Here is a 13,155-nt window from a genome sequence, read left to right as displayed (position 1 = left end):
CGTAGTCCAGAGCCTCCTCTTCGGCAATTCTCTTCCCTATTAGCAACCGAGTGAGACAGCTTTAACACGATCAACGCACACAGCTACCGATCGTGATAACGATTCTCGCAGAAAAATAATGCAAAAAAATTCAGTAGGAAAAATAAATAAAAATAAATTTAAGATGGCGCATGAATGGTAGCGCACGCTTATTGCCTGCCCTCACGAGCCGGTAGGATCCAGGATTCACTTGGCTTATCCGCAAAGTGATGGACGAAAAGCGTCACATCACAGCTTATATTGAGCTAGATTTCGATTTGCCATAGAATTATTTTTAATTTTAACTCCTTCTATAAACGTGCATAAAAAATAAAAAATATTCCGTATTTTTCTGAGTCATTTTTGCATATACGGCTGTTTCTTCGTAGATTTACCTTTGAAATCCCTGACAAGAAACGGAACTTGACTATTATCTGTTATTATCCGTTATTATCTTTGTCTTCTTGAGCTAATTTTAGCTTGAGCTATTCTTTCCTTCGTGTTGAAGGACATAATTTTCCTAACAAAACCATGTCTTTGTGCGTGTCCACAGCATTGTCACAAATATGAGCAGCTGCGTGACGAGATTTATTGTCAACTGATGAAACAGACTACCAATAACAAGAGCCCGAATCCAGAGAGCTGTCAGCGTGGGTGGCGGATCTTCAGCATCATCGCCGCCTACTTTACGTGCAGTGAGGGCCTCCGACCCTACCTGACAAAGTACCTTGAAACGGCGGCGTACGATAAGCGTCGCGCTTACCACGGTACCGCGATGGTGTGCTTGCAAAACCTGCGAAAAACCGTGAAGTACGGTGGGCGCAAGAACGTGCCCAGCGTGGAGGAGATCATGGCGATTAGCGCGGGCAGGAACGCGAAGAGGCAAATCTACCGGCTGCCTGGCGGCACCGAACGGGTCATTAACACGAAATGCACGACTGTCGTGCAAGATGTTATTGAGGAGATGTGCAACGTCATCTCCGTGAGAAACCCACACGAGATGGACGAGTTCTCGCTGTACTGCATCGTCGACGGCGACGCGTTCACCATGCCGTTGGCCAGAGACGAGTACGTCCTGGATGTAACAACGGAGCTCCAAAAAAATCACCAAGTGTTCTACTTAATATTTTGCAGGTATAGTGATTTGTATATTCTGTTACCATCAGTTCAGTGTAGAATATTTCCTCTACAAGTATTAAATTTTTAATAGTATTTGATATAAATTAATAAATATATAATATAATAAATAATTTTTATTTAGTTGTAAAATTATATCCAAAAAGTGCAAAAATTTTCAAAAATACCTCCCTTAGAGACTTGGAAATATCTTTTTTTTTTTTAATCTTTTCAGATCTGTTTGGTACTATCCTCTACGACTGGATGCAGCATTGTATATAGAAGTGGTATTTAATCAAATTGCTCCCGATTATCTAGAAGGACTTTTACTAGTTTTACCTGGAGAACATTTACCTCAGGAAATAATTGTAAGTAATATCCGCCTGGAGCTCGGTCGACAATAAACGATCCATTAATGACACATGTTTTATAGTATGACATGGCGCAAATAGCGGCACTATTGCACAGAGCGGCCGATATGACGCACGAACCCGCAACGAAGGAGATTAAATATCTGTTGCCAAAAACAGCACTCAGCTTAAGAGAGCCCAGACCGCAACAATGGTCGAACATGGTTCAGCAAGCCTGGAACAACGTTCAGCACTCTTCGGCGGCTACTTGCAAAGCGCAAGTGCTCGGTGAGTTGACTCGAGACTTTAAATCGAAATCACAAGAAACCACTGGAAAAGTTTATTCTTTTAACTTATTTTATTACGTCAAATGACATACGTAACAACTAATATCCTAAAAAATTTCTCATAATTTTTCACAACAGTTTTAAGAATTTTTCTCTTTTAAATTTATGAAGAAAAGGAGAGAGAGAGAGAGAGAGAGAGAGAGAGAGAGAGAGAGAGAGAGAGATGATAAAATTATATATAAAAATTTAACAAAATTATATGAATTTTTTAAAACTAATTTCTTGAAACCCACTAATTATTTTTACGTTTAAAAAATTGTTTATCTTATAGTGCGCACGAATATATAAACAATAAAAGATGTTTTATACTTTCTTTAAATTTGTGTGCTTTAATATCTTTAATATACGAATAAAATCTTAAATAATAACAATTTACAAAATTGTTGTTTAAGAAAATGATAAAATTGTCATTGATAAATATATTAAATATACATGTGTATGCGTTTTCTTTTTCTTTAGAAATATTGTCTAAGTGGCCACTTTTCGGGTCAAGTTTCTTCGCAGTGAAGAGGGTACCCGAGGGCAAGGAAAAGGGCGCCGATCATATTCTCGCTCTCAATCGACATGGAGTGCATTTCATAGATCTAATCACGCATGTAAGTAGTTCCGTTTCTTAAGATGCTCATCTTTTTTCACGTAAACGGCTCTTCCTCTTTGTATAATTCAATCGTCTGGCATCTTTCAGGAGACACTGTACCATTATCCCTACTCCGAAGTGATCTCCACTAGGAAGGTCAAGTCTGAAGAAGGCACGCTCTACCTCGACATGAAGTGCGGCAATTTGATGCAACAGCGTATCACTAGACTTCAGACAGAGCAGGCTCATGAAATCTCTCGCCTTATCAGGCAGTATATCACTATGGAGCAAAGGACGTCTAATGCTCAAGGTGGAGCTGGCATCGGGCTCGGCATGAGATAAGCTTCCTCGCGATAACATGGCGTTCTTTCTTCGCGACCGATATCCGATCCGGATTAATCAATTTGTAAGATGGTAATCAAGTTAAGTCCTTGATTAATGTACTGTAACGTAATGAGCTGTAACGCCGCGAGTGTAGCTAACATAAATTACGGTATTGTCCTTAACGTGGTTTGCGTGAGACATCGATTTTGAGATTCAAGTTACATCGGGTACCAAGTAGGATAAGTCCGCTCCAATGTACCGGTTCTTGTTCTAATGAACGATGGTGCAGCTAATCCGTCATCAGGGATATTTATAGAATGTGCTGAAAGGAAGGATTGAGAAGAAGGATAAAGAAGAAAAACAAATGCTCAAAGTATCTAAATTGTCCACATCGGATGACTTGAAATGATGGACTTGTATAGCATTTATTTATATGTTTTAAGAAGTTCATAAACAAAAACATTGACAAGAGAGAAATAAACACAACAAATAGAAATTACATCCATCATGGCGGTGTAATATTATTAACATTAATTAATATTAACACACGCCCTGATGAGCGTCGAATAGATGACTAACCATGCAACGATTATATGTTATCATCAGATTAATAGTAATTGTACGTATATGCATATAGGAATACGAGATGTGAACAAAAATAATAACTTTATATTGAAATTTTTACGTGTAAAAAAGATGTATTATTCCTTTCCGATTTTTATCGCGATCCCAACTATCACACAGGTCTGCGAAGTAAACTCTCAAAATTCTTAAACTCTTAAAGACAGCGGATATATGAACTATAATAAAAGCAACCGAAAGACACTTATGAAGTTATCGCAGTCCTGTGATATACAATAGATAGCTGTCCTTCTAATTTATTTATATACATTTGTATATTAACTATATTTAATTATAAATGCATTGTGGCATCTAGCGCGTGTGCCTGGTACATAATGATTAAGTCCAAAATTTACTGCTTTGTTGTCTAAAATTTACGTTTGAATCGAATTAAATGAATATTGTGTTATGTACAGTCAGATTGCAACACTTTTTTTTTACAATTTAAAATGCGCAAAAGCTATGGCCATGTTCGTATATTAATCAGTACTGAAAATCTATAATTCCCGTTACGTATACTATAGTGTACTAACAACTGGCAGTAATATACGGTTTATCATGACCGCTCATATGCATTCAGAGATAGTCATTTGCATTCTCAAAATTTTTACACATTCCAAAAAAAAAAAATTATCGGAAAGTGTTGCAATCCTTTAGTATTCAACTATAAGGCAGCATTTATATTGACCGTATGCCGTAATCTATAAAAATTGATCACATTCGAGTATTCCCCTCTCATTCGATTGTAAGAAGGGAATACATACGGCTAATATAAACGCTCCCTAAGTTTATAAAAAAATTTCTATTCTTTAACTTAAATGTAGAATACTTTGGTTTTTGTTTGAGAGTGTTTTTGGACTTAACAAATTTTGTTTCACGATTGTTGCATATTATTGCACATTTAAAAATCTTATAAAATATCGAAAAAAATATTATATATTATATTATATATAATATCAACCAGGGTGTTTACTACTTGGGAAAACTTTTTCAAAGAATTTTCAGGCAATTTCCCTTTTATTTTTGAAAAGCAGATTTTCATAAAATTTTGATAGTTGGGGAAGTCCTTGGATATTTACTTTTAAATTTAAATTCTGTCTCTTTTAGAAAACATTATTTCTTTCATTATTTTTCTTAGTGATACTAAATGCCGATAATTGGTTAACGATAAATATGGCATACATTACGTACGTGTTTTTATTTAAAAAAATCATGACAATAAAAGAAAATATAGTAGAAAAAAGTAGCTCACTGCAGTGAGCCTTCCCTATACTTATCTCATAGATTTTGCATTTTTAATTGTAGAAAACGGATACATACACAATCTCATGGAAAACCCTTGTCTTTTACTAATTTATATTATATAGTTTGTGTTATTTGCACTCAAATTTATTTCACAAAGTTGCATTAAAAAATTCTCTAATTTTTCCTAGAATGTTAAATAAAAATACCTGAAAACAGTCCAGGAATTATCAGGGAATTTTTTAACATTTAAGATTTCAGTAAACACCCTGTCAACGATTGTTATATCTTGCTTTAATCCTTTCATGGCTAAATTATTTGTGAAAATAAAATTCACAAATTACAGAGATTGCAGAACATAGATATTTGTAAGATTAGTGAAGAAAAATCATTTGAAAATTTTTAATGACTAATTTTAATTAGAGAAAAAAATTAATATTTTTACTAGACTTGGCCAATAAATTTTTAATTAGAAAAAAGATCGAAAGTGTCCACGTGTGCACGAAAGGGTTAAATTCTAGAGTGTTCCGGGCTAGGTTTCGGTGTGCTCGACTTAACGTCTTGCGGCCAGTTACTTGCAGTATGCCGAACGTATCCTGGATCGGTCGGTGAATACGGTGTTCTTGCAGTTTGCGTGCCGGTAGTTTTCAGTACACCAAAATATTGTTCCAACATCTCCATATCATCCTTGGATCTTCTAGATCGATAATTAGGCGGTGGTGGTACGTTGAAGGACACATCCCGATGATGACCTCTCAGGATTCCAGATGAGCCGCGCATTCTGATAGGTACGTTATCGTATTGACTGTTGTCCGAATATCTGTTCGTCGTTCAAACAAAATTATATTTAAGAACTGACACTCTATGCGTCATACATCTTGAATCATAACGTCGGAAACAAGGAAGCGAATTCTGACGACTCACATCCGTACAAGTGTGATTCTCCATTTCGACGAAATTCCACAAAAAGTTATAAAATTATTACATTAAAGAAATTATATAAAGAATTCTAAGAAAAATTTTCACTAGGGCCTTGAGTGTGTTCTCTATTTACAAAAAATAATTAAAAAATTACTTCTAATAGCGAGACAAGAATCGTTTTCGTGGTTCTGACAGCGTGATCCAAGATGGTTAACGTAGAAATTGCCGAACTTAAATGAAGTTTCCGAACCAAGGACACGATGGGTCTCCGGACGCAAGAAATCACCTGTAGTTGTCGAGTTCCTCCTCGACGTCACGTTCGACCTTCATAATCTTCACGCTTGGATTGACGATTCTCGCAAAGACTGGATCTCCCTTTTCGTATTCCGTCGGAAATCGCGGTGTGTCGATTTCGTCGACCGGCCGCTGATAGATGTCACGGCTCTTGTACACTATCCTGGACTCGTCAATCCTGCGATTAGGATCGTGCAGGATGGCACGTGGCACCTCGATCTCTCGATACCGTTGCGAATCACGTAAAGCACGGCCATTCTCGAAATTCTGCGCGTGCTCTCTTAGCTCCTGATCATCGCGAAGTTCACGATCACTCCGGATGTCCTGCGGACGCGTACCGGATGATTCCTGCTGCGATCGTGCGGGATCAGAGCGACGATCGTCTACCTTTTGAAAAGCTTCGTTCACACGACCGTCCTCGTCCTCGGGTATTTTAACAATGGTTGATGGTTTTGACTTCTTCGTATCCTCGGTGGTCACCACCGGCGTTACCTGACGCTTCCCTATTTCGAAACGTATCATTTTTTAAAGATAAATAAAATGATTTAGAAATAGCTACCTCATTTCCGATTTTAATGAAATTAAGCTCTTTCGAAGCGTTTTCACTCAAAACGAAAGAATACGACAGAAAAATGTGGCGATTGGCTCCGCGAATCGAGATATTAAGCGTTAAAGTTGACGACTATTGAGGTAGGAAATCTATCACACAGACTTAATACACAGCGCTATATACATTCGTGGACACAGAAGTTGTGACACTTTATTTCGATGGTTTTCGGAATACGCAAAATTTTTTAGAGTTGGGCAATTTAAATCTACAGTTTCTTATATATTATTATATATAATATGTATGTGTAATGCGTATAATACGTATAATATATGGTATTATACGTATAAAAATCATGTATAAAACGTTTAATGCATGCCCGCAATCCTGTTATTATCAATGGATAGGTATAAAGCCTAGGCTTGTGTCCATGTGTGCTAGAAATCAGTCCGAGACCTCGAATGAAAAAAGAATCGACCAATCGCATTGATGACTAAACTGTTAAATGTGATTTGTTAATTCTCTTTCAATCCGAATTTAATAAAATATAAAAAAATAAAATAGTTAAGAAATAATATAATAAATATCATATTAAAATCAAATTTTATAAAAAGTAATCTAATAATTTTTCTAACAATCGTACCAAAATCTTTCTCGATGATTCGTTCTTGGTCCTGCTTGTTCTTCGTACGAGGCGGGCTCATCAGTAGATCTCCAATGAACACCAATGCCGTGAGCAAGCAGAGCGCTCCTAAAACCGCGGCATTGTCAACTAGATCCTCAGGGACGCTGTCGATAGAGGCCAGCGACAAGGCGCCGACTATCCCGAAGAGGATCACACCCAGTCCGAGCAGGAAAAATTCCTGAGATTTAATCGGGCTTGTTAAATCCGTTACACCTGCGTGATTTTAACGTCAATGCGATCTATTTACGCCTAGCGCAACCGATTGATTATGCATAAAAATTATTACTCAACCTTGCGGGCAAAAGAAAAAAACAACGAGAAAAAGGATATAATCAGTGTTTGGCGCGTATTACAAACGCTCTTCAGGGCTGTTCATTGCAGAACGCTATGCGTGTGCCACTGGTTTTCGTTAGATTTATTTATTAGAAGCAAGCAAGTATACAGGAAATCTACGCATTATGCAGTCCACTCAAGATCGGCTAGACCCAGCCTCAATTATGACTCATCAAATGAGTTACGTTACGTGTCGCGACTGGCCAAGGCTGCGATTACGTGCACGGCGGAGCAGCGGCATGGCAGGGCGAGCCCCGCTCTCGACTCTCATCTAAGGAGAATATGCCTAAGAGAATATCCTTGGCCCCCTCAATGACACCTTCGCGTCGCGCTACCGATTTTCTCACGCGCGCCATCGCGATCGCCGCGATTTACGCGGTATATTTTCACATTGCAGACCAACCTCGGAATAAATTAAGAGCGCCTGGGAAGGATCCCGGCGTGACGTCGAAGCGAGTCCTGCTCCCGCCATCGTGTCGCTCTTCTGCGTTACACGTGGAAATTCTACAGGGGTTATCCTCGTGGGGAAACGTTTTTGCTCTCCCTCTGACAGGATGACTTTGCGAAACTTATACCGTATAATATTATACCGATAGTAGAAGCCGATAAAAAACAGGAATAAATCTTATGTTATTACATAAATAACTTCAGTTCTGTCATTTTTATAAATATGAGAAGCGCTTGTTAACTTTCTTTTTTTTAGACAAAGATGAAACTCTCCTAAAGACAAGTTCTTCATATTTGTATGCTTTTAGCTTTGAATGTTTAAAAAAAAGAAAGATATTTATATATAAAATGGTAGAGGACTAAAGATACTTATGTAACAAGATTTATTTCGTTGGGATATTTTTATGCGTATAAGACTCAATTTTTTGGAGTGGAATCTCATTCTAAAGAGTGAAAATTGAGTTAATCTGAAAAAGAGTGGCTCAATTTTTAATCTTCATAGTGAGATCATACAGGACGCACCCTGTATGATACACACCGAATCTCTTGTCTCGGAGGTTATGTCAACTTTCTCTTTTTTTTTAAACATATATATATATATAAATGCCCCATCTATTAGATAAAAAAGACAACTTTTACTTTATCCATCTTTGATTTCCTTTTCGAAAATATGCTAGGAATATTTTGTTTTTCTTTTTTTATATTTATGAAAAAATCATTCTAATTTCTCTATACAATCGAGAGCCATTTTGGTTCCGTTGACGGTATTATGAAACGCGGTTACAACACATTCCTCGCACGAGAAAAGGAAAGAGAGAAAAAAAAAAGGAAAGCAATTACCGTCTTTCGACCGTGGAGTTCCCCGGTAGCCGCAGCGATCAAAAGACCTGTCGTTATGATGATATATCCGCCACAAGTCGCTGTTGCGAGGGCAGCGCCTGAAATACACGGAAATCGGGATATGAGTGTGTCACGAGTCGCGATCCTCGGCATGCGAGAGCCCCAGGATCCGGATGTTTGAATCATTCAAGTTAGGCACCTATGCTGCCCCACGTCACATTGTTCAACAGCGACCACTCCCTGCTGCGATTCCTCAAGTAATGAAACACCCTTCGGCTCTCATCGTCCGTCACTCTAAGCGCCACGACGCAGGCGACGCACAGAAGCTGCAATTCAACGTGTACGATTTTTTCTTAACCTTACAACACCATATATAAGTGATGTAAAACAATTATACATAATTATATAATAACCGCCCTCGGCAGTTTCAAATTAATATCGTTTCGATGAAATATTTAATGTTGAGGCTGCGACACACACACACGGCTTTTCTAATCTTATAATATCTCAGATATTATGTCGGAGAATTACGTATAATAACTATTAAAAGTTATGAATAACAATATTTTTATTCAATAACACATTGATACAGTTTATTTATTATATATGTATTTTAGCTATTATTTTTTTATTATAATGCTTCAACTTGAAAAATAAAGGCAAAAATCTCAATGATTTACGCAAAGTCTCATTATAATACAGAGATATATTAGTGGTTCTGTAAATAAAGAAATAAATTTTATTCATGGATCAAACAATTAATGTCTGCATCATGAAACTTTTACATAAATAATCTTATTTATTATTATTGATTATTGTACAAAAAAAAAGAGATTTTTATAGTTATTTTTCGTATAAGTATTATAACAAAATAAAATATGTAATAGTATAATATACAGTAATTAAAACGTCAAGGGCTTTGAAAATCGATATCATTTCGATAAAATATTTATTTATAAAGTTTGAGCTGGCATAAATACAGAAGATATATCTCACGCGATTCGTTGCTCTAAACCTCTAAACTCGTTAGACTATACAAGATCCATAGCAATTCGGGCTCTTCGATTTTGTAAAAAAAAAAAAAAACTGCTTAGCCAATTATATAGCACGAATAGTAACAATAATTCAAATTCACATGCACTATTCACAAATACCATATAAATAAATTGCAAACTTCAAACTGTCTCGAATTCTGATAAAAATTTTTCTTAAGACTATTCATACGTATAACTTTTTGGAATTTTTATGAAAATTTAGGATTTTCCAGAATTTCTGAATAATTTTATTACTTTTGAAAAAATTTCTCAAATTTTTTTCCGAATTAAAATACCTCAGAAATATACGTAGAGAAAATGTCTTACCATCTTATTATAAAATTACACATGTATGAATTTTGCAATATTCAGAGATTTCATATTCCATAATTTCTGATAAAATCTTATAAAATTTGAAAAGTTTGAAGTACTTTTTCAGAAATCATAGATAATAAGAAAGTTTATAAATCTTAGAATATTTCAGAATTTACGTTGAAAAATTTTAATAAAAAATATAAACATTATTAAATGTGTTCATGTAAAAATTTTTATCAAGAACGTCACGTATAGTCTGACATACTATTATCGTGATAATACTATTATCACAAATTATTAAATAAATCATTACACAAATGTTTTAGCATATTGTTATAATAATTGCATAAATCTTAATTAAATTTATCTGAAAAAATTATCTTTTAATTTTTTTTCTAAAGCAGAATTAGAAATAAATAGAGAATTAAATAAATTAATTTAGTGATAGTATACACTAGAAGGTTCTACAAGAGTCTTGGAATCTGGATGCAATGAAATTCTATTTATTGACGAACGCCAAATTAATAAATGCCAAATGCAAATATCAATCGCGAAATTAAGCTTTTCGTGCTAACGACAAATTAAAGATATATCTACGTACCACTTCAATTATTCTGATGAACACCTTTCGGTTCCACATGATTGGCATGATGCGATCGCTAAAGGCGCACTATCAGGCAAACAAGTAAAGGTACGGAGAACAAGCGGCCGTTTGGGAAAGTGTCGTCTCTTTTCGGCGAAGCATTACGTGATTTCTCAGGCTATTAACAAACCGTTCTCATTTTCTTTTGAAACGCTACTAGTCGCGTTAACAATTGGTTTTTGTCGAGAGGATATATCACATTGACTATAGGGACTAAAAATTTATTCATATCCTGAGGCGACATTCTCGACGAATATGTAAATATACGAAAATATACGAAAATACTGTAGTGTATTACATATATTATAGATTTCTCTAATAATTAATGTTTTCGAGAATAAGGTTCCTGGTCGAAATAAAACAAAAATTGTTGTGGCAAGCGTTTCTTACGGCAAAGCATATAACTTATTTAAAGATTTTATTATGAGAATTTACAATTTAAAAAATGAAATAAACGATACTTTTTAAATAAATCTACACTGTATTATTTTTGAATCTATGAACATTGCAAAAAGTGACAAAATTTTTAACGGAAAAATTAATAAATAAAAAATAAATTATGAATAAATAAATAACAAAAGCAAAAATGCATAAATAAAAATAAATAATAAATTAATTATTTGTACACATATATTCTATATATTGTATATATATATGAAATAAGCTTCTAATTATAAATATTAATTTCAAATTTATATGGCTACTTTTTAAAATTTATGAGAAGGAAAACATTTTGCACGAAAAATAAAATTTAAATGAAATAGAAACTGAAAAGTCGTATTTTTTGCAAAAAAAAAATAATTTTCTTGTAATGTCTGCAGATATAATGACGAATGTACTTAACAAATATCAAAGAATTTCTTTTCACTTTTTCGAGATTATCTATAACTGTCAACTATTAAATATGTTATTTTTTTAAGTAGTTAGTTTACGTTATGCTCTGAGCATTCTATCGTTATCGCACTATACGTCCTAGTTCAATAGAAACCAGTATATTTATCACCTGTAATAGTCGCACGGCGTAACACGGAAAACCAAGGCTTCGCGTCGCGACGCGCTCGAGCAACGACTGAGAAGATACATATAGCGAAGGCGCACTGGACGCCCAGGTTGGCGGCACCGTGTGTCATGTAATAAGGATTGCCTGCATGCGAACGACACAAGTAACAATGCTATTATCACACGGTGCAATGGCGCAGGACGATGCGAATCTCCGGATATGTGTCACGGAAAGGCTCGTCGCGCACACCTCGTAAGTCGTACCTTGAACCCGTTCGCAACACGCTAAATCTCGTTACTGCTTCGACACTTCTCGACACTTTACAAGTTTACACCTCGCGAGAAAAGACGAAGCGCGATTTTAATCTCTCAATGATTCTCAACAATTTCCGTGGAATAAATAAGCAATGTACACGCTCCAACTTGTTGTCAGAAATTTTATTTAAATATAGGGCACAGAAGAGATAAGAGATTTCTAACGAACGAATATATATAAATTTAAAAAATATATGCATACTTTTTCCAAAATTAAAAGTTTATACATTAGAAATTTTCCTGAATTAAAAAATAAACGATAAAAAGTAATGACAATTATAAAATGTGACATATAAAAAATTATATAAATTTTTAAATTAAATACATAAAGTAAATGTGTGGATAATAAATTTTTATATAAATTAAAACATATATATATATATATATATATATATACTACATACATTATGTAATTATATATTATGTAATTATAAATATTATTAACAGATTAACAAAAAATTGTTCTTTAAATGTACATGTGTGTTTTTAGGGTGTAAACCGATAGCATATAAAAAAATTGCATCAAATTATTAAATATTTAGAATTATAAATAAAGAAATAAGATATTTTTATCTTTAATACTCTGTTAGTATAATTTTCAATTAAGGAGATTGTCAGGGCATAAAACACATGTATTAATATTTATGTTTCAAACAAACGACATACATATGAAAGTTGTGTTTATAACATTCAGCTTTTATTGAGCAACACATTTTGATATATTATTTATTTTATTTGTTACTATTTTTATAGTGATTCTTCGAGAGTAGATTTTAACTCTTGAAGTCCTTTTTAAAGCAGGGAAAATTTTACATGCCAAATTACTGCTTGAACTTTAATATTAAATTGGACATGAATTTTTACACTCGCCCAATTTATATTCTCGAATAAAGTATTTTTTGTATGAGTAACCGTAGAAAATCATAATTATAAGTTTCCCGAACTTACATCCGAGAATCTGCCTAATCCGTATTGTTGAAAAGCATATAAGTAATTTATACGTGAGCATACGTGAGTATAATCCGTAACACGTGCGTCGTCGATATACTCACACGCGCGTAGTACACAATAGACCGATTGTTTGATGTTGTCTCGCCGCGTCGCGCCGGCCACCCAATTCCGCCGACACGGCGACACGATTGACAGACGTTGACAGATGAAAGTCGCCGAGCCAGTGGCCGTCGCTT

The 13,155-nt window shown here is 34.9% G+C and overlaps 2 protein-coding genes across 5 annotated transcripts in view; one reads left to right on the top strand and one right to left on the bottom strand.

Annotated features, from left to right (window-relative positions):
- The window catches only part of LOC108753526 (unconventional myosin-XV), a 50,629-nt gene extending 47,858 nt beyond the window's left edge, over nt 1-2,771 (top strand). For all 3 annotated transcript variants that reach the window (XM_018495191.1, XM_018495170.1, XM_018495180.1), the window contains 4 exons: nt 1,370-1,502; nt 1,568-1,772; nt 2,291-2,427; nt 2,517-2,771. In XM_018495191.1, coding sequence (XP_018350693.1) covers nt 1,370-1,502; nt 1,568-1,772; nt 2,291-2,427; nt 2,517-2,750 — 709 coding nt within the window. In that variant the 3' untranslated portion in view covers nt 2,751-2,771. The remainder of the gene's footprint in view (nt 1-1,369; nt 1,503-1,567; nt 1,773-2,290; nt 2,428-2,516) is intronic.
- Nucleotides 2,772-2,927: 156 nt separating this feature from the next.
- Nucleotides 2,928-10,902, bottom strand: LOC108753538. Of its 2 annotated transcripts, XM_018495202.1 has the most exons (7): nt 10,613-10,902; nt 8,862-8,988; nt 8,663-8,760; nt 7,001-7,220; nt 5,803-6,313; nt 5,171-5,415; nt 2,928-3,054 (listed from the first exon to the last, which is right to left on the bottom strand). In XM_018495202.1, the coding sequence occupies exons 1-7, from the start codon at nt 10,658-10,660 to the stop codon at nt 2,951-2,953; spliced, it is 1,353 nt and encodes a 450-aa protein (XP_018350704.1). In that variant the 5' UTR covers nt 10,661-10,902; the 3' UTR covers nt 2,928-2,950. The 2 variants fall into 2 exon arrangements, with proteins under 2 accessions (XP_018350704.1, XP_018350712.1); XM_018495210.1 differs by lacking the exon at nt 2,928-3,054 and having other exon boundaries at nt 5,053-5,415.
- Nucleotides 10,903-13,155: the final 2,253 nt, after the last annotated feature.

This window comes from Trachymyrmex septentrionalis, unplaced genomic scaffold (assembly GCF_001594115.1).
Source record: "Trachymyrmex septentrionalis isolate Tsep2-gDNA-1 unplaced genomic scaffold, Tsep1.0 scaffold114, whole genome shotgun sequence".
Classification (NCBI taxonomy): Eukaryota; Metazoa; Arthropoda; class Insecta; order Hymenoptera; family Formicidae; genus Trachymyrmex; species Trachymyrmex septentrionalis.
The sequence above is the reverse complement of the archived record's forward strand: the minus strand, read 5'-3'. Positions and strand labels throughout refer to the sequence as shown.